The sequence below is a fragment of the Vanessa cardui genome, chromosome 15 (genome assembly GCF_905220365.1).
Source record: "Vanessa cardui chromosome 15, ilVanCard2.1, whole genome shotgun sequence".
NCBI lineage: Eukaryota > Metazoa > Arthropoda > Insecta > Lepidoptera > Nymphalidae > Vanessa > Vanessa cardui.
In genome coordinates, this window is record NC_061137.1 from 9957943 (window position 1) to 9981779 (window position 23837).

Here is a 23837-nt window from a genome sequence, read left to right on the forward strand (position 1 = left end):
ATATGTCTTATTGCAATGGCATACAGGCGTTAATCGTATGTCTCGTTAATGAACCCAATATGCGCCAGACAGGCGTCGCGGGTTATCTCTGTGTCAATTTGTATTGACGTTACATAATTATCTGACACCAGACATTTAGCCGTGGTCTTACTATTTACTAAGAATACATTAATACGATAATATATTTATGAGATTGATTTCAAATAAGCTACCAATGTTACAAAAAGTCAGCCAATCAGAGAATTGCATAAATAATAAACTAAGAGAGCATTTACAGATTAATTATTTTTTTAAAATTAGTAATAAAAAATAATAAGTTACTTTATTTCTATACTGATAATGCATTAAAGTAATTACGAATTATTTATATTATAATTCATTAACTACAGAACCTCTAATTAAAATTTTATATCTTTTCAAGCAAAGCAATTGTTTTCATCGACGAGCATAGACGAAGGTGTTTTATATACCATTAAAAATCATAGAAGCAATAACAAAACGTTTTGTAAATGAAAAAAAATATTTTAGTGCAAAGTATGTATTAATTAAATCATATGATAAATGATATTCCACGTTCATCCTTTAATTCCATTTGAATTTCACAAAACAAATACAATTTATTATATTAATAAAAATGACTTTTCAAATATACATAACAAAAACCGTTTTATAATGATTACTCTAGTTTTGTCAACAATCAACAAATTTATGATTTATACTTTTCTTATATTAAGTTTCTACGCAAATTATACATATATCTACTTTTACATGGGAATTAGTAACTCGTATTGATACCGTGCATTAATTAAATATCACTAAATTATATATAAACGCATTTCATAGGATTCGATAAATGTTTTTATAACTTTTCTCTTATACATTATGTAGATTATAATCTGATAATTTAAGTTACACAACAAGACTGAACAACTTGTATTTGTGGTCTTGTGCTAGTTTTTTCAAGAAAATATTTAAAAATAAAAAAGTAAGTTGTTTGGTTTTCTTCTTTTTTTTTAATTCGAGTTTTTTTTGTTTTGACCAGTGTTTGTGTAATAGTGACACATTTATAAATTTATATAATATCACCCAATGAACTGTGTAGTCACTACGGACATTAAACATTATATTTTCGTCTAAATGTGTTCCCGTAGTCAAATACTGGTGGTTCTTCACCATAGACACTGACATTACGAAGTAAACATCATCTTGTACACAGTCCATGAGCCGTGTTTGTGCACAGCTTATGTTCCTTTTACTACACCCAATAACAGTTGCTCACTAACCATTCAGAGCGAAAAAGAGATATTATTTTGTTATTTATTTATTTATTAGCGATAAAATAGTATTCCTGTTTAAAAAAAAAACTCCAAAGTACATTTTTTTTTTTTTCAGAAAAAGTACTAAGTATTTGCAAGATTTCAATGTACAGTTAGAGTAAGAAAACCTTCTTCAGTTTTCAAATTAATTCTTTTATCAAGTCTCAAACTCTTAGTACCTTTTTAATCTAAACATCAAATCATTGCGACGCAATATGTCATTCTCGATCGGTAAAGCAGATTATCACTTACACTGAGCACACGAAAATAGATCTTAAGGTGACGAACATTTTTTTACTGTACAGGCTTTCGCGCCACATAACGCAGCAAAAACTTCAAGAATAACAAATGACCATGGGTTTGCTTAGACTCTGGTCAACGCCTACATATTTAACGCTTGTAAACAGGCAGTTAAGCTCAGTATGAATACGAACCTCTTACATATTAACACTTATCTGTAAATTGTGATTCAAAAAAACGAAATAAGTAACTGAAAAATTACCTACAATTTTAATTTAAATTCTTCAGTAAAAATACTATAAACAAAAACAATACGACGAAACATAAATCCTTGATTGAGTACATAAAGTATAAATCCAAGAGTGTTTGTAATAAAATGAAAAATGAATGTACTTTCCAACGCGTTTTAAGAATACCCACCTACTAACAACGAGAGCGCTAATTCTACTATCAAATTGACATTTTGTCGGAACCGAATTGAACTAACACGACGATCCAGAAAATCGGAAAATAATAGTGATCACATCGAAAGTATATAAATAAGTAGAATTACTCCTCAGTTAGGATTGAGCTTTTTATTTTTGTGAGGAATAGTAGAATCAGAATAAAAGGGGAACTAATATGTCTGTATTATTGTCTCTTTCTGTCTCACTGGATAAACGCATTACGCGATTCCCCCGTGTGAAGTGGGTGGTGTGGGACTGACCGGTGAACATTTCGACCCTAGTACATCGGAATACCCACTAAAAAATCAGCTGTGTCCTTGTCATAATTCCTTGAGCGCCATGGGTTCGCCTTTGCATGCTACCGTTAGTAGAATTGTCCCCTGATAGCAAATGAAACAAACATTTTTTATTTCATAAATCATTGTAATGTCAAGTCTTTAGATAATAAATTGTTTAATAATAGGTCGTTGCTATATCTGTACATACATTAATCAATACGTCAGAAGAAAAAATATTTTTAATATATTATGCCCTGGCTTTTGTATAAAACTTGAGCAGTTTTTACACGTTTTTTTTGCACACGCAAAAAGTATTACGTAGTACATCTGAATAAAAGTCTATTTATAGACTATCTTAAGTACCATTATATTCTTGTAATATATAATCGTTAAATACAGAACTATTGTGGTAGGTACGTTTGTTTGTTTGGTTTAACGCGCTATCTCAGGAACTACTGGTCCGATTTAAAAATAAAAGCTTAATACGAGTTCTTTTACTATATAAAAAAAGATGATTCAGCTGAGGCGTTAAGTCATTCGTTGCCCACACGCAAATATATTATTATATTTACTTAACAATATTTTAACACATCTTAATTCCATACTGAAGAGGCTTGTCAAATACTAATAAAAACTATAAGTCGTATTTGCTGTAATAAAAATGTATTGATTTTTAGGTGTCGCTAAATTATGACTTAACTAATTTAAATAAGCACTTATATTATTCGTGGGAATGTGTACATTATAACTTTTGGTTATTGAAAAATATTTATTTTTCCTAATGAAATTCCTCCGAACGCTGATGAAATGCAACGAATCAAAATAACAGTAGCCAATCGTCGTGAAGGAATCAGGGTTATTGATAAAGTAATAGCCATTTAATATTCCACAGCTGGGTAATTATCTTACATTATACGAATTATAATTATTGCTCTCCGATGTTCTATTGGAGTTGATTTGACGAGGCTGCTCTAATATCATGAGTTCTCTCTCTAAGTTCAGTTTAAACGTACAGGTTCTTTTCACTACACCAAAACATAAGTGACCTAAGCACAGTCTGGGTGAGAAAAAGTTCGTCTCCTTAAGATCTATTTTCGTGTGCTCAGTATGAGCAGTATCTGCTTTACCGATCGAGAATGACATATTGCGTCGCAATTATTTGATGTTTAGATTCAAAAGGTACTAAGAGTTTAAGAATTGATAAATGAATGAATTTGAAAACTGACGAAGGTTTTCTTACTCTGACAGTACATGAAAACTCAGTAACGTTTGTTCACCGGGTATAAGTATCATCTAAAACAACACATTAATTATAATCAAACATAATTACGAGTGTCCGAAAACTTAAGAGCTGCGGTTTGCAATACGTCAAAGTGTCTGTAATGCGTCATTATCAAAATGATTCTTTTAATGATTAACACGGAGCGATGAATAATAAAAATTAATGACTAATATAAGAAAATCACCGCAGGTAATTGGCTCTAAGAAATAAATTGTTAAATAAATATCAACGTATTACATTCCTGAACCAACAGACCTACATTCTGCTAGAGGTTTGTATAAATAAATCATTAATTGAACTCAATGATTGATTACGCGAATTTCATATAAAAAGTATACATTTTATAATTAAAATATTTGATTTGATTTTCATAAATTTCAGGTATCGAATCTTTTAATTATATGGGGTTGGTGGATTGCTAAGTGGCCAACTTGAGCAATGCCACCGATGCCACCACTGCTAATATACAACTGCAAGTAATATTAAGCATCCTTTAAACTACCAATGCGCCACCAGCTTTGAAAATAAGATGCTATGTCCTCTGTATTTGTATTTTATTGACTTATTTAATCTTTACATTGGAACACAACAGTAAAAAATATTACTAATGCGCGTAAGAATATATTACGAGGTCAGTACGTAAAATTGTGGAATTGAGGAATAATTATTACAAAATTGTACATATGTATCAACCAACTCCTATCGGTGTGATGTGAAAGAGTAACCACATAATCTTCTTTAGAGGAGATGAAGAGGATTTTGCCCAGCCCTGAGTCATTTATTTTATATCAATAGGTTGTAACCTACTCGTAAATTCAAAGTTAATAACTCGCTAACTGCTTCTGGACTTGAAAACGTCACTGGGAGTATACCAGAAATATTGTTTAAAAGCTTATAGCAAACAACAAATTGATATATAACACCATAATCGTATTCTCATCACTAGAAATATATTATAATAATACTGACATAACTCTTTTTTGCTTAGGTGTTTTCAATAATATATTTAGATAAGGTAATCAATATTTAATTACATTTTTATAATTTTTTTTTTACGTTTAAAATTTAACACTAATCAATTTACATATTAGATATTAAATCACGGATAGGAAGACAGGACAATCCCACTCATCAGTTATTCTACCGCCAAATAACAGTACTCAGTATTGTTGTGTTCCGGTTTGAAAGGTGTGTGAGCCAGTGTAACTACAGGCACAAGGAACATAACATCTTAGTTCCCAAGGTTGATGGCGCATTAACGATGTAAGGAATAGTTAATATTTCTTACAGCTTCATTGTCTAGGGGTGATGGTGACCACTTACCATTAGGTGGCCCATATGCTCGTCCGCCAACCTATACCATATAAAAAAACAATAAAGGAGGTTCATAAAGCATCGAGTTACATACCGTTCGATCCAAAATATACGATTTGATGAACAAAGACGGCAATAAAAGTTAACAAATTTACGTATTTCATAATAAAAATTCAAAACCGAAAAGATGAGAGATTTTATTCTAGATGGAATTCTAGGAAAATTGAATGTCTCAGATTTTCTCCGCTATAATATGCACGTAAACCTTCCTCTTGAATCACCATATTAAAATTCATTGTGAATATTAAAAGATTTAAGCACACAAACAGAATCGACTTTGTTATATATATGTACAAAGTTGAGAGCTATATGATAAAAATTGTTTAAGTCCAGTTGAATATAATATTGTACAAAGATGCATTAAATATAATATGCATATTAGTAAGTAACTCTTAAATGGTGTTATGTACAATAATTATTAACACACTTAATTCAAAATTGAACTGCTTTCTAAATTATCATCATTACGTAGTATATAAATAAAAATTTTAACAAAAAGAAAAACCGACTTCAAACAAAACACTATTTTAAAACAAATGAATATGCACGAAAAAGTAACAAAAATAATTGCGTATTCAACATATTTTTTAGAGTTTTCCTAAGTTACATGAAATGAAAAATATTAGACTACTTAAAAGTCGATTAACGATAATATCATGTAGTTATAGTTATTGGTATATTTGGAGCCGGTGTCAGCCACGGTGCCCTTGCCCCAACAATCAAAAGAAAGAAGCGATACGAGCCCCTTGATTGATCCAGTATATTATTGTGTAAAAGGTAATTTGTAAAAAACATATTTATTAAAGTACTCGTATTGTTTTTTGATAGATATACGTAGGGTTATGTAGGGTTTTATTGGCTGACACCGACTCCAAATATAACAATAATTATAACTACATGATATAATCGTTAATCGACTTTTAAGTAGTCTAATATTTTTCATTTCATTTAACTTAGGAAAACTCTAAAAAATATGTTGAATACGCAATTATTTTTGTTACTTTTTCGTGCATATTCATTTGTTTTAAAATAGTGTTTTGTTGGAAGTCGGTTTTTCTTTTTGTTAAAATTTTTATTTATTTTTTGATTTTAAGTGAAGCTGATGTTGACTAACAATTTTTTTTTAATATGGATAGATTAAGCGTTCCGTTTATATGAGTCAGAAACTACTTCGAGGACAATTTCAAAGGAAACTTGCGAATAAAGCAAAAATAGACTTTCGAAAATGCGGATTTAATACGTCACGAAGCGTAAACTACAAGGATCCCTCGAAAGAGCTGTAATCGAACTCAGCGAAAATACTTTGAAAAAGACCAACTATATTTCGTACATCATATGACATCACATCACATACACAAAATTTGATTAAAGATAGTAAGAAATTCTGCCCCATATCGCACCCTAACTGCGAGCCGTATAGGAGTTCCATCACTACATAGTATAAAGCAAAGTCGCTTTCTCTGTCCCTATATCTTTAAATCTACGCAACGGATTTTGATGCGGTTTTTTTTAAAAGATAGTGTGATTCAAGGGGAAGGTTTGTGTATATAATACATGAACAATATAGTAAAGAAACACTGATAATTTTAGAAGTTTGCGATGTGATGTCGTAAATAAACAAATTCTGTAGTATATTTAGTATCAGTATTGCACCCGTGCGAAGCCGGGGTGGGTAGCTAGTTGATTATAATATTCGACTATGATAATTACATAAACATAACCACACTACGGAAGGTGACTCAAATATCCAAATAACCTATAAATAAAAGATTCGACTGAGTATCGCTAACGTGCTCCTCAGAATTGTTCCGTTCCCTTCCGTTTCGTTACTTTGTCATGGATCCTGTGCTCAGAACCTTACCAAACTTTCACCAAATTACCCTTGAAGTATATATTTTATAATAAAAAAAGAATTATCAAAATTAGTTAACGTGATTTTCAGTTATTCACCTATTTGTCGCGCATATACATAATGCAAATTTAAGACTTATGTCGTTTTCATAAGGATACCATCATCTGAAAAAAATAAAAAAAAATGGGACCCCACGGGAAGCACTACCTTTCAAACAAAAAAAAAATTATCAAAATCGGTCCACCCAGTGAAAAGTTATGAGGTAACAAACATAAAAAAAAAAAAAAAAAAAAATACAGACGAATTGATAACCTCCTCCTTTTGGAAGTCGGTTGAAAACAATGTCACTTACCGCTGTCTGACCCTATGTATGCCTAGATGTTTTACAATACGCAACGGAATTTGATGCGCGGCTTTTTTAATAGATAGAGTGATTCGAGGTTCTTGTATATAATACATGGAGAATATAGTAAAGAAACAAGAAATAATCTGTAGTGTATTTTGTATCAGCATTGCACGTGCGAAGCCGGGGCGGGTCGCTAGTAAATAATATATCGCTATATAGTCGCTATTAAATAAATAAACTTATCCGCTAGAGTTTTTATATAGTATCAAGTGCGTAAGCACAACACATTCCATCCTTGTACAAGAGGTATTAAAGTTTTACGACGAGATATATTTCAACAAATAAATATGTATTAAGGCATCGCAGATATCTCTCTGTTCCTAACAAACCAGCTTCCAGTGCTAATGCACGACACATTTTTTAGCTGTTGTTCAAACATTTCTTATCCTTTGTGAAAATACTCCAAAGTATCCAAATTACAAAAGTTTTATGCTAAAACGTTCATATGTCGTGTTCAATTTTCGTATGTATATCGAAAATGTTTATATTTCTACTACAAATTAATTGAATAGATTTTACGTAATAAAAAACCTACTAAAAAGTTTTCAACCTTGCTATAAATTTATGAACAGATTCCTATGATTATTTTCAAGTTTTGGTATAGAAAGAGGTCCAATTTATCATTTTCAATCAACTAAATTTAGCATAGAAAGTGTTGCAATATCAAGTATTAATTTGACAAAAAAGAGTAACTTCTGAGTTTCTAGCCGGTTCTTCTCGGTAAAATCTACTTTCCGAACCGATGGTAGCTTCACTTAATTGTAAAATTACTATTCAAAAGTTCTTGTAAAAGCCTACTTGAATAAAGTTTATTTTGATTTGTTTGATTTGATTTGATTTGACATCGTTCATCATTCAATGCTTATAGATAGCTAAGGTATATTTACATTTAATCAATATCACGTATTGCCAGTTTTTTCGTGTGGCCGAATGAGAAAAACTCTATTTATTCTAAAGATTCACGTTACCGTGAGAACGCCGTGAACCTCCATATCACAACGGTTACCGCGGAAGTTAGCGATTATGTATGATTGCACACATGTCTACACATATATATTAAACCGCGCGTAATGGACATCGTATAAGCCGATTGTATGCATAACAAGTAGGTATTTTAAATGTAAATACAATCTCTGATAAATATAACAGGACCTTTAAAAGACATCGAGACAAAATTATAATTATCCGATTCGCATCTCGAAATCACTTCGTCACGACGGAGTTATACCAAAATACTACGATTACCATAAATGGCACGTTTCTGATTAATATCAGCTAATATATTAATATATCATATAAAGATCACAGATATCTTTACTGGTGGTACGGTCTGGGTGGTTACCACCTACACATCAATTATTCTCCTGCGAAACAGTCGTTTGTAATGCTATGTACAGCCTGTAAATAAAGTTTAGGAGCATATTGTACTCTGCTCCAATTCTGCCACATGTGAATTTCGTTATAATAATTAGTCATGCAGATTTCGTCATGACATTTTCCTTCATTACTGAGCACGAGATGAATTCATTACTGAGCACGAGATGAATTATAAACACAAATTAAGAATATGAAAATTCAGTGGTGGTCTGAATTTGTACCCACAATCATCAGTTAATATGAATGCGTTCTAACCACTGGGACATCTCGGCTTTTTTTTCTATGATCCGGTTAAATTGTGAGTAAGCCATGCATAAGGCATATTGTAGCTCCCATTGTTCAGAGCGTATTGATAAATAGATACATACAGCGTATATATAGATAGATACATGTTTGAAAGTCAAAAAGAAACAATATCTGTGGTCAAAGATGATCTGGAAGTCAATTCATACTTTAGCCTTTTGATAAAGAAAAAGGTATCGATAGAGCGCTCTCTTTATAAACTCAAGGACAATATTATTTACATAATTGGTCAGAAAGAGACAAAACATACCTTCGTTCCGCACGTGATTTTCGTGATTACGCACAATATAATTGAAAGGATTTATTTACTCAATTAATCAGCGTATAAAATATTCGTATGAAGTTTATTAGGGCAATTAAAAAACAACACACATTCTATATACTAAATACCTGATATTTATATTAATTTTATTTATTGGCACTGTGCCAATATTTATTATGAAGATTGTACAATCACGATTACCCAAAAAGAGTAACGCATTCTTATGTACCAACTTAGAGTTATAAAGAACAAAAATACCAAACGAATCATTATTAAAAATGTAATTTGAAATAGCTTTTTTCGTTAGCATGTGGTCAAAAAAAATTTTCTATTTGGTAGAAGTACTTTTGTCCAAAAGTTCGAAGTTATCACTTTCTACAGTCATTCAGTATGTTCGTTTCCGAAACATCGAAATCTAAAATTAATAATCAGGCAGCTCTACCTCTGCCTTACTGAAATACCTCAATAAGTACTAAAATTCCAAATAAATAATATAATCTAGATTCGAAGCCGTGTAAGCTTCGTCGTGTAATACATTATTTATAATGCTAAGTAAAAACAAAGAATTTATAGAATAGGTATCTTGTTTTTCGCTCAAATATGTTACCGATTCAATGCGCAAGCGCATATCAAACCCGCGGAGCACAAGTAGCACACTAATCAGTTTGTTTTTTAAACATTTACGTAAATATTTAGCGATATTGTATAATTATTCCATTGTAAAACTTTATTTGCTAATTTGGTATGAAAGGTGATTGAGCCAATGTTATTACATACACATGTTAGATCCCATGGTGTGTTCACGGTATAAAAATGGTTTACACTACTTGTAGCGTCATCAGATCAGGTAGCGAGTGCTCACCATCATTACAACAATTTACTAATATAAATAAACAACAGGCAATCATCTTAAAAGCTAAAAAACGTTTCAAAACAAATAGGAATATTGATGGAATATCCATATTTTTTATCGCGAACCACTGTGAGTGAGTGATAAGGTCTGCTATGTAATAATTATTTATGAAATGTAAATATGCGAAAGTACTAAGAATAAAGCAGCGCTGATTCCACACAGACGAATCTGCGTTTAACTAATATGTTATATGAAATTAAAATAGAATTGAATCCTCCAATCTTCCTAATATGAGCATAGTACATATGTATAAATAAACTCTTGCAAATTAACGTACCACTTGATCTTCAAGAAGAGACCTGTGCGATATTGACTGTTATAATTATATACAGGTTATTTTAAAGATATAACGTTCGAAGCGTGCATCGTGTGTTAATTTATTTCTTATAAAGCGTTATCACACTAGTGATTTGTGGACGTATTTCGATTTTCGAACGAGGCGATCGATCAACGCTCCGTCACGTCTGTGCAACGTGTGTCGTGCGATCTACGTTTTAAAAAGTCAGCTTCAGTAGCGCAATGGATTCTGACATAAAGACAACGCTTAACTTTAATACTATAATACCGCTGACGTAGCAAGAAACGCAGATACAATGACAGTTTTATCATAAGCAATGTAAAAAGGCTGAGAATCATCGAATAAAAGTATAGTACGACACAACTTAAATGTAGCATCGGCAATTCAATTAAACCGATTAGGTACTTTCGATTTATACAACCAATAGAAATAGCTCCCTGTCGCGCCATTTGACGCTACTCGTCTCTATAGATTCTCGCGTCAGTTCAACCCGAGAAAGCAAGTGCATGTAAATCGACGTGTCAAATTGACGAATATATTAGGTCACATGGTACTACAAGTTATTGCGTTTGTGTAAAGATCATATTCACATAAAAAAATAATATTGATAAATTGAGATAGCGTATTTAATTCGGTTGTGATCGGTTTTACGAATTTTGCCGATGCTACATCTAAGTTGTATCGTACTATACACAAAACAGCTGTTATAATTGTCAATAATAGTGAATGACGTAATACATTCTAAAATTAATAATTTTCTTAATATTTTCACGTGCGCTCTCAACAATAGCATTCGGTAACCTTAACATATAATGTATTATTAGATTGGTACTCACAATTAAGTCGTTATTTTGTCAATTAAGATTGCAGATGAAGATAACGATAAGCTTTTAATAACTATTCTGTTAGATTGAATTTTTTATTGCACGCTGACGTAATGGCAGAACAAAAGGTTTGAGGAACGAAACAAAAAATACTTGGCAAATATTTAATTCAAACATATATATTTTTAAACCAGTTCTTGTACAACAATTACAATTTTAATTGAATCTAATTCAAAATTAGATTAAAAATCGGAGTAATTCAATCATGATTCAGAGCAAATAGACAAAACAAAGGCTGTGCGTGAGATGCGTGAGGAAAGAGGTCACTAGCACAAAGCTCAGCTGGTAACGGTGAAAACGGTAAACGCAATGCAAGTAGTGAAAGCAACGTTGCGATCCGCTCACAATATCATTTATATCCTAGCCTTATTTATAATACTTAAATCTAAATATTATTAATGACTAAGTAACTCTTTCGGTCTATCTATTGCTCTTTCACAGTCAAATCGCTGATCCGAATTTGATGATATTTCGTTATGATGGAAGCTGGAGTCCAATCCCTAAAATAACAGCAAAGCCGTGAACGGCAGCTAGTCTTTTATAACTAAGAAACTCTAGTAATAGCTAACACAGTCAACATAAAAACTTTTATTTAATACTTAATTGTGAAATTAGATACCCGTTACTCAATTATAAAGATGATAACCATATAATAGATACTTGCAATCTCTTATTAGGCGTATAATTAATAAATTATACAAGTCTGAAGTGTTTAGAATCCAATTTAAAAATTGTAAATACAATATAAATTACTTTATTTGAACAGTTGAAACTGTAAAAATTTCTTGATACGTTATTCTGCAAATTTATTTTAAGTTGGTAGTTCTTCATGTATCATTCGAATCTGATTAAAAATTTAAAAGGATTTAGAAAAAGGTAAACATAAAAAGTTTTTATTTAACTTATTCGGAATATATTTACGTGTAATTGCATTTACTGAGCAAAACTGGCTTTATCCTAAAGCAATATGCTTTTTTCTGTGTCATCTTTATTACAAGATATTCTTGACGTTTAACTCTTGAGCAAATCATTACATATGTATGAACCTAACAACATTTTGCAACTACGAGATTTCTTATAACATTTATATTTATTATGCAATTTGTTTTCTTTAATAAATTATCTTGGATATTAATAATTTAAATTACGGAGATGTCATAAGTTTTAAATGGTAATAAATTGAAAAATGTATGTAATACAGCAAAAAAATATATATGAACTTTATTTAATAAAAAAGTTTGTATTATAAGGCTTAGGAAAGGATCAAATCTTAGGATTTCACGTCGTTAAAGCGATTCGTAGGTTGAAGTATTTAAAAAAAAAGAAAATTGATAAAATGTCAAAGCATCCACAAAAACATAATTAGCCTATAGAATAGTCCAGACTTGACATTCTATTTATGAAAAACGTTAAAAGAATGTACATATTGAGTGCGAAGTTATTCAAAGTCAACTAGTTTGAGGATAACAGCTATAAAAAATAAAAAAAAACTAGTATTTGATGCCACTGAGACCATTACCATGAATGCATGCGTTAAATTGGATATAGCACCGGTCTTAGCGCTTATGCAACACTCATTAGAGACAGCAATTAAATATCCATCGAAATGGGCCTAATCTACGTTCGCGTTCGAATATTAATTTATTAATTTCCTATATATTCTTAAATAATGTGCTCGTATTGGTCAGTTTTATTTTTAGTTAGGTACATAAAATTATAAATATATTAATATTATATATTGAAATATCGTAAAATCTGCGTATAATATCATCATAATCTCCTGAGTACTAAATCTTGTAGTGTAGTGAAAACGCTTTCTATATTTAGAGTGATTATTTTAATAATATTCCTTTTACATACTACAACATATTACAATAATATGCATTTTAATAGCGGTTATCATTAGTCGGATTATACGCCAATATAATTTATAATGCTATAAGCCAATTCAATCACTCAACTTGCTAAGTTACTTGAGCTGGTTTTTAATTCTTAATCCACTTTTTCTTTCCACGACCAATCACTACAAATTAAACTTACCCGTTAAGTTTTTGTTCGACGATACGATACTATTATTATTAAACACCATTCACTATTGAGAACAAACAAATTAATTCGATGTTCATTGTGTAATTAACAGCACTCTGTATTATGACGTAATTCGAAAATTACTTGGTAACGCTTTAAAATAATGGAACTAATTCAGTTTATTAAAATTCGTCAGCTAAATTATCGTTACAGAATTAGAAGATTTTCTTTTTTAATTTACTGACGCAGATATTTTGAGGGGTCTTCAAATACTTTGTCAAAACATTATTACTATTCGTAGTCAGACTTATCAAATATAATAAGGAACTTGAAACAATTGTAAAGAAATAATAATTTATTCGAAATTTGAATTATTTGTTATGCAAATTACCTTTTGAGTGGGTCGAGGCGGTTCAGGCACATCGGAATCCCATTCAGAACTGAGATCATCGCTTGACGCTTCTGTGAAATCCTCAGACCAGGGCACTTCTAATAGGGAACTCTTCATTTGATCATAACCAGGAGACATAGTTGGAGGTCCGTAGCCCGGAGGCAATGGGCTGGAAGCTCTACAATCTTCGCAATTACACGGTTTTGGCCCAAAAGTCTCTTTACAAGGAGTTGAATCCTTCAAATCAGACTTGGAATTCCTCCTCGTCTCCCGTCTCCTGGCGCTCCTCGGTGACAACCTGTTGTTGCATTGCGGAGGAATGTAATATCGTGTCGGTTCCGACAGTCTCCTGCCACTGTCTGGCGTCTCAATCTTCACAGGTGTCAGCAAAGACATCTTCTTCATCGGCTGTTGCCTCTCGGAATTGTTAGTCGATCTGTCTTCCGAATCCATGGTGTATCGTATGATAGGTATGGTGAATGGAAACGAATCGGGACACTCCGGCATTATAGCGGCTACCACTTCACATTGAACAGTCCCCCGTCTGGATTCGGGAGAAGGGTCAACGACATTTTCAAGTCACTGATCTTATTTGCACATCTTTGGTCACGGCACGCGGGTTTTTTTAAAGGGCGCGGGCGTCGGTTATGCGCGCGGCGCACTGACTGCGCGGGAGTGGACTAGCGCGTTGTGTTGTACGCGGAATTATTAACTGTGAACATTTGTACGAGTCAACATTCGAAGCGAGATACGCAAATGATAGCAATGTTTTGCGTGACTGCAAACGTGCGTGAATGAAAGTCGGAGCGACTTTGTCGTCGGCGTACAATGTGTAAACATTGGACAATTCAATTGAGGTATAAATTCTTTGCCTTACATGGGAACATAGTGTACGATGCGCTTTTGATGACGTGTGTAAATTACTTTATATTAATGTAAATTTTCCTTTAATTGCATCCTCATTAATTATAAATCGTTATTGAATTATATGTATTTGTTGTGCAGATGTAATTAAGATAGAAAGAGGACATAACATACAGAACATATAACAACAATAAATATATCGTAAAAAGGTTTTTTATTGCTACAAATACTTATTGAATTACTAACTATATGTACATCGTACAATAAAAATGTTTAAAAGTTACAATGTGTATAAAATGACTTTATGATATTGCACAGAAACAAAGTAATACGCTTAACGTAAAACTACGTTGAAACTAGTATAAATATATCAAAATATAAGTGATAGCATTTCTATAATCATTTAGATATAAATATTTGTATGCAATATAGTGTAATGTCATCTGACACAATAACAAGGCACGTCTTGCATTTAATTGATAAAACATTTAAATAAAAAAGAATTATTTACATAAAATTTAAAATACATTTAAGTGTCGACAATTTATGGATAAATATGTATAAAGATAAGATATAAATTACTAAAAGAATTTATAGGAATATTAGACGTTAATAACTTATAACACCAACTTTATTAAGACATTAATGTCAACCTATATGGCAAACTCAACATGTTACTAAAACTATTCAGTTACATAACACACATATACGGAGATGTTCACTTGTTTTTTGATAAATATATGGAAGCGGCTTAATTTATGGCGATATATGCTCAAATTTGAGGGCCCCAATCATTGAAAGTGCATTTGAAATGACAGAATTAATCATTAGTTGATAAGTCTTTTAATGAGCTAATTAGGTTCGTTATAGGTAATAAACCTTAGGGAATCGATGTATTAAGCCGAAGCTATGGAAAAAGGGTGTAAACATTTGGTAATAATTAGTACAATAACTGTTTTTGCTTTTGATACGTATATATTTAGTGAAACTAAAATGATAATCTAAGTACGAATTAAAATATAAATCAATTTTTACTATAATGATTATTACATTAAATGTAGTATACATATATGTTACCGTAAGATTATAAAGTTCGTTAGATTACAATCTGACGAAACGGATTGTATTCTCTCGAAAAATGATGAACTGTGAAATATGATTGCAAATTAACGTATTATTTTTCGCTATATTGTAATCTATCGATGGGAAACGGTCAAAATGTAAACTGCCGTAGCACGGATGTATGTCGAAAAAATTAACAAAAATTAACCGACTTCAAACGAAACTCTATTTCAAAACAAATAAATATACACTAAAAAGTTAAGAAATAATTGCGTATGTTTCTACAACTTAATTAACAACTCAATTTTTCTGCTTATTAATATGTTTACTTACTTTAAATATAATTCAACACATACCGATGATATAACAACGATCAAAACATTTTTTTGAGTTTTTCTTAGTAAAATGAAATTAGAAATAGATTTAAATTTTTATAATGTAGTTACAATTACTGTTATTTTTAGAGCTGATGTCAAAATACCTACCCTCAAACTACCACTGAAGTATATCCTTCCCAAAACAATAGTTATCAAAATTAATTGGCGTGATAATGAGTTATTCGTCCATCTATCACGAACATATTAAAGTAACAGCCTGTAAATTACCCACTGCTAGGCTAAGGTCTTCTCTTCCATTTCAGGAGAGGATTTGGAACATATTTCACTACGCTGTTCCAATGCGGGTTGGTGGAATGCACATGTGCACTTGCTTATGGATACCATTATCAGAACTGGAACAAATTAGAATGGTAACAAACAATACAGTCGAATTGATAACCGCTTACGTTTTTGAATTAGTATAATATAAAAAATATAACGATGTTCAATTCAAATTCACTCACTCAGCACATTTATTTTGATTTAAATAAACTAGTTACCTACATTGCCTCCATAGCTATTGTGTCTATTGTAATTTTTAAATAAAATTTTCTCAAACTTAGTTCTTTATTTCAAACATTATTAACGGTAAATACGTATTTCAAATAACAAGAGTTACCTACGTCGCCGAATACGTTGTACTTACTTAATAATTTAATACTATACTTTAAATTATCACCTATCACATAATAAAAAAGTAAATTGCAGTTAAGCATACGTTTACTAAGTTCATTAGCGATAATTAATTTAAAAATAACGTTTTCATTATTCGTAGTCAACTTATGCCCTTTGCATCTGATTAGCATCGATGTCCAGGTCGTTTTATACATATTAAAACAAGCTGTTTATAGCCTTAAAATGTATTGACATCATAAATTGAATTATAAAAAGCAATTGTATTGATTAAACACGGTATCATATCCTCTTGACCGGATATGACCACAGCGGCGGTTCAAGGGTTAGTCTTAATTATTAATGCTAACTGTATATAAGATATTACTGGGCATGTCACAGGTAATCTTACATCATCTTTTTTATGGTATAGGTTAGCGGACGCGCTATGGGCCACCTGATGATAAGTGGTCACCATCACCTATAGACAAAGACGTTGTAAGAAATATTAACTATTCTTTACATCGTCAATGTGCCACTAACCTTGGGAACTAAGATGTTACGTTCCTTGTGCCTGTAGTTACACTGGCTCACTCACCCTTCAAACCGGAACACAACAATACTGAGTACTGTTGTTTGGCGGTAGAATAACTGATGAGTGGGTGGTACCTACCTAGACGGGCTTGCACAGAGCCCTACCACCAAGTAAAATCATAATCTGATGTTATGACAATTTGTCACGATCGATAAAGTTCGGCCACAGTGAACACATTTTGTATTCAATGAACACCGTCAAATACTGAAGTTTCAATATAACGATATTTACAGTTACTGAGAATAATGACCACAGCACAATAACGCAAGGGCCTACTAGTGATGTATTAAACGGAGTCCTTCGGGCTATTCCACTTCTGACTTAATCTTAAATGAAAGGCTACATATTTTATATTTTCAAATATTTATATTTACAAGGGATATTATTAATATTCTTAAAAAAAAATACATGTATCGAGACTTTTTTTCATTGGCTTTAGATTTTAATACCAGAACCTTGACTTCTACAGTATTTTAAGCAATAACTCACGTTGGTGTTGACGGTGCATCGCTAGCGCCACCTTTTAAATTGCGAGGGAACAAGATTTGACAGCTAGTCTGGTGAAGCCTCGTATCGATACTTGGCGAAAACGTTTAACGCCACCATACTCCAGTCAATAAAGGCCAAAATCCCTAACAAAATCGTCACTAGGCGGATTTTTTTGGGTTTGTTTAGGAAGGTAAAATAACTTACCGTGTGATTTTTACCATTATTGTGGTCCCGTGGGGTAGTCAATTGCAAGCGCTACTACATCTGCGACGAATTGCCTCTGTTCCTCTTATTTTTTAATTGTATTATTGTTATTTCTATCAAAATAATAAACAAATGGCTTATCCAGCTTGAGTTTGTATATAACAATTTCTGAACTTATTATAAGTTTCTCTATTATTGTGATAAAAAAAAACATCTTCAGATTTCGAAGGCAACGTAATTGAGTGTGATTGGGAAATTCCGTTCAATGCACAGCTTTTTTTAACTACACACGTAAATATTATAAAATATTATGAAACTATATTTTTTATGCCTTATGACGCACACAAATAGGTATATGAGGATTTTATAAATACTTATAATTAAATAGTTCGTGATTTGTAGAGAAGGTATTTTTTTAATATTAAATTATTATCTGGAAAATTACATTATGTAAATTAAACACTTATTGATTGGTTAATATGATTTTATATTATTTATGGTACACTTAATAGTAAATTAATTGGAGCAGAGCAAATATCAGTATTAATTCTTTTGTCCTTGAAATATTTTGCACTGAAAAATTAAATAGTTTTAATGCCTCGCAACTACTTTATTAATTAACATAATTATTAGTAAAAATATTAAATTAAATACACATAATACTTTAGAAATAAAAGTAATAGTATTAGTTCGATTTAGTTTATTATTTTACCGCTAAACATAATGCGTAGTATTGTTGTGTTCCGGTTTGAAGGTTGAGTAAGCCAGTGTAGCTACAGACACAAGGAATATAATGTGCTTTAGCTAATTACATTGGGATCAGAGTAATTTATGTTATGTTGTCCAGTATTGGTGATGTATGAAATGATTTTTACAGCGACCATGACTAGGGCAGTGACCACTTACCGCCACGTAGCCTATTGCCCTACTATCTGTTATTTAAAATATGTACATAAACATCACTTATATAAAAATATTACGAGATTTCATAAACCAATTTAAAAGTTTACGTGGACGTAATGACATGTGTTCGAATTTACTCTAAATCGTTAAAACACGTTGTTAAAAAATCTTCTAGATATGGACATTGCCTTCAACGGCGCTTTATTTTTCTTTCATTTAAATTCATTTTAAAGTATATTTCACTGTATTATTGGTGGACGTTTACATAAAAATAAGTAACTATAAGTAAGATTAAAAAAATGCCTTCAGCATTTGTTTATTCGATTTTATAAAAATAAATCGCTATTTTAAATCGATAATTAAATTAAATAGGATAAAATAAATTTCATATTTGATGTAGTTCCGAATAGCACTCCACTTATCTATCAGTGGGTATCGATTGAGATGTGTAAAAAAAAATCTTTTCTCAACTCGTCATTCTTTGGCTTGGTTGGAAGATGCTGTCACGGTAGCATGCGTAAGCGATCCCGTGGCGCCCGCCGCAAGACGGAGAGGGTACCGCTGGTTTTTTAGTGGGTAAACCCGGTGGACCTGGCCGCACTAGGCGTTTAGGAAACCGGGAAGTCCCACATCCCCCCCTCCCCACTTTCCATCACGTGAGGGAAGCGCGTAAAGCGTTTTTCCAGCGTAAAAAAATGGTAAAATGGTAGGAAGATGCTTATAGATGACGGAGATCTGGCCTGACCATAATGTGACTTTCCACGACTGTATTCATCATTCTGTACAGTTTATCTGTGCACCATCGACTTTTATGACCTAATTAGAAAATTAATCAAAAAAATTGATAATCGATATTTCTACCATTAAGAAATAAAAAAAACGGAAATAGACAGTGATATAAAGTAAGAAACTATTAATTCCGTAATCGATTCAATATTCGAGAGGTGATAAAGGGTGCAATTGAAGTGTCAAAATTAAACAGTATTAAATGCACTGCCATCAATTGAAATAACGAGTAATTCAGTTAACGATTATTACCTTAATTGATCGACATTGGGTTTCCTTTCGAGTTTTAATTTTATTGGCATTTCGTCGCCATTTTTTTTTGTGATGCGACCAATTTTAGATGATTATTCTGCCTTTATAGTTTTCCTGTTTTCATTCCACGTCTCGTATCTCTTACGATAACAATTTATCTGTCAGCAGCTGACACGTTTGAACGGCGAATTATTTCTTTGGAACCTTAATTGTTTTTTTTTTTTTTTAATTTATAACAGAAGACGAGTGAGCGGCATATCTGATTGTATCACCTTTGCTTCAAAATATACGAATTGTATGTGAAAACGTGTATTAAATTGCGTAAATATAAATTGTTGTATACATTAAAGGGCGATCGTTATCTTACCAAATTGTTTTCTTTTATTATTTTTAAGTTGCTCTTTGCACTGTTAGCGTGAAATCGTAAAATACTCAACTGTATATACTATTTCACCTGCATGGGCAATTATATACGGAATATATCACTTGTTAATTGTTAAATATCCGTAAAATTTAGCGTATTTTTGTTAAAATTATGCAAAAAAAATAATATCAATAATTGTCATTAAAATCATTTTCCTGATATTATAAATGCGAAAGTAACTCTCTTTGTCTGTATACTGTTTCACGGCCTAAGTAATGATCTGAATTTGATAAAGTTTTGTATTAAGCAAGTTTGAATTCTAAGGAAGTACATGATCTCCTTTTTTATGTCTAGCCTCTGACGATCAACCTACAAATCGGAGCTGGGGACAACAACAAATTTTCTATAAATTTTAATACTATCGATATTATTACCGTTTAGTCAGAGTCGGATTTAAAGGTCTGGAGGCCCTGGGACCACAAAGCAGTGGAGGCCCTAGACCAACAGGAGCGTGGAGATCCTAATAATTATATCATGGATTAATTGATTAGCTTAAGCTTTTATTAATTTGAATCAGTAAGTATTTATTGACTGGTATCGGTAACTTTTAAAATAAGTAAAATTATTATAATTTGACTATATCTCGGTATTTGTTAACTCACTGAAAACTTTTGTGGCCCCCACTTATGTGGAGGCCCCAGGGCAGTTGCCCCGTTTACCCTTCCCTAAATCCGGTACTGCGTTTAGTAAATCTCTTATAATTTCAATACTTCCTAAGAATATATCCTTCAAGAAACAATATAATAACGAAAACATAAAGAAGATATAATTAAATTACACTATTACGAAAATCATAAACCGTTGAGAAGACGCAGAAATTTGAAAACTTGCCAAAAGAATAGAAACCGCGTGTGATCTTAAGATTAACCTTGATTCAAAATTATTAATCTGTATACAAATATAATCTACACTAATATTATAAATGTCGAAAGTAAATCTGTCTGTTATCCTCTTCACGCTTAAATCGCTGAACTGATTTATTATTTTATTTATGATTTATTTATTATATTACCAAAGGTCATCTTTGGTATGGAGAAATTCAGAATCCTTGGAACATACCACTAAAAATACTTTAGCTACTTTTTAATTATATAAGTTGGTGAACGAGCAAATGGGCCACCATATGATAAGTTGTCACCATCGCCTAATGGCAATGTAAGAAATATTACCCATTCCAATGGAAACCCATCGCCATGGGACCTCAAATGTTCTATATTCTTTGTGCTACACTGGCTACGCCTTTCTGCTTCTGTCTTAATAAGTATACTTATATTCGAGTAAATTATATAAATAGGTTAGACATAATTATTTTTCGCTAGTTAAAACACTGTACCAGCAGTGCCATATACAGCATTTCTGCGCCCTGTGCGAGCTTCTATAACTGCACCCTATTTAAGCAGACCCTTTGCCTATTTTACCGTCATTCACTAAACTTAAACGCAGGTTCACTAGTGCAAATGCGTTGCCCATTAACGATAAACACTAAACACAAATACGCTCGTGCGCTGCCAAAAAAATGAGCGCGATGTATGATTTTAATGATACTAGCATGTAAGTATGATTGTATGGAATTTTAACAAGAGCAAAACGAAAAAACAACGATCCTTCCCAGTCTGTCTATTCTTGCGCCCCCGAGAGTCTACGCCCTTTGCCTGGGCACCAGTTTCACCGCCCTATTTATGCCACTGTGTACAGGCAATGTAAGAACTAGACAAAGGTTGCCATATACAGGATATTAAATAATGATGAAATCTTAATGCTTACTACAAAATCACGGAATAATACATAAACGAGTTCCTTGTATTTAGTAGCATTTAAAACGTTTGCCGAACGAGAAGAAGATAATTAATGCTATGTTATTATCCAAATTTCGACAGGAAAAAATGCAATTTCATTTTAATTGCAAGATCTAAACAGTACAAGGGGAAAACCTTTGCGGTTTTTGTGGTCAAATAGATCTTTTAACTATTCACTATATAATAAGCGTATAATTCAGCCTTGGTACAGTTATAAATAGGAGTGTTTAATGGGTATGTAGTGATGGGCCACCTTTAGCATTTATCGAAAACGATTTTGTGTAAATTAAATAAGGAGAGACAACCTGACAACCTGTCGAAAAATATTATGTATTAAATGATAAAGACAATGATTTAATAATTTATTTCGTTATAGAATAATTACATTATAACAACTAATTGTTATTAAAAAATACTTTCTCCTTCTTCATAGGTTTTTTTCAAGGCATATGTCGGCGGACGAACATTGGGGTAATATGATGCTAAGTGGTCACCTCAACCCTTAGAAAATGCGCTGTAAGAATTGTTAACCGTTCCTTACAACGCCAATGCGCCACCAACCTAGGGAACTTAAATGTTATATCCCACGTGCCTGTAGTTGTACTGGCCACTCACCCTTTAAACTCGAAAAGTACAGAGTAATGTTGTTTGGTGTTAGAATAGCTAATGGGCGTATGGTACCTACCCAGAAGGGCATGAAACGATCACTTACGCATATAACTAACTCCCCTCCTCCCCTTACCCCCATAATATTGCATTATTATTTATCTGTACGTCAAAACACTCGACTCAAGCTCGAGATAAACTATAATTCGTGGTCTGTTTAGGGATAGTTATGATGCCCAAAGCTAAAGTCATATTAGTCTTACATTAAAAGGAAATATAATTTGATATAGGTAGAAGAAGAGAACCGAGATGGACCAATGGTTAGAACGCATACACCTTAACCGACGAAAGCGGCTTCAAACCCAGGCAAGCACTACTGATTTTTCATGTGTTTAATGTGTGTTTATAATTCATCTTGTGCTTGGCGATGAAAGGAAACATTGTGAGAATTTCAACGAAATTCTGCCACATAACCAACCCGCATTGGAGCAGCATGGTGGAATATACTGTAACATCCTCCTTTGCCTTTACCCAGCTGTAGGAAATTTATTACAGGCTGTTATTTTTATTATTTTATTTTAATAGTTAACTCTAACAAAACAGAAATAAAAAAAAATCAAAATCAAAATAAACTTTATTCAAGTAGGCTTTTATAAGCACTTTTGAATCGTCATTTTGCAATTAAGTGAAGCTACCACCGGTTCGGAAACTAGATTCTACCGAGAAGAACCGGCAAGAAACGCAGTAGTTACTCTTTTTTAACATTTAAAAAATACAACGTCATGTTAATTAAATACAATTATTTAAATTAACATGACGTTGTATATTCGATATTCGGCATATTTACGACTATCGATAGTTTGAAGTAAAGCAAAACAATACCGTGACGCGTGAAGAACCGGCGAAAGAAACCGAACAGGTTTTTTGTCTAATTTTGTAATTGTTTACAATTTGCAATACATTTGTATGATAATCATAATCGGCTAAATTTTTAACCGAAAATTTGGCTGATCCATAACAATTATGGTATTAATGTTATGAGTGTGCAAAAGTTGAAAGAAATCCAGGCAAACCAAATCCAGGCAAGCACCGCTCAATTTTCATGTGCCTAATTTGAGTTTATAATTCATATCATGCTCGGTGGTGAAGGAAAACATCGTAAGAATTTCAACGAAATTTTGCCAAATGTTTACCCACCAACAGCATGGAACACCTAA

At 32.1% G+C, this 23837-nt stretch overlaps 1 protein-coding gene across 6 annotated transcripts in view; it reads right to left on the reverse strand.

Moving 5' to 3' along the window:
- The window catches only part of LOC124535645 (inositol-trisphosphate 3-kinase B), a 173103-nt gene that overhangs the window by 43668 nt on the left and 105598 nt on the right, over positions 1 to 23837 (reverse strand). Inside the window, exon 1 of one of the 6 annotated variants that reach the window (XM_047111921.1) lies at positions 13651 to 14359. The exons of the other annotated variants lie outside the window; for them this stretch is intronic. Within the exon in view, the coding sequence (XP_046967877.1) occupies positions 13651 to 14157 (507 nt within the window). The 5' untranslated portion in view covers positions 14158 to 14359. Of the gene's footprint in view, positions 1 to 13650; positions 14360 to 23837 lie in introns of those variants that run through there. 6 annotated transcript variants of the gene reach the window in all.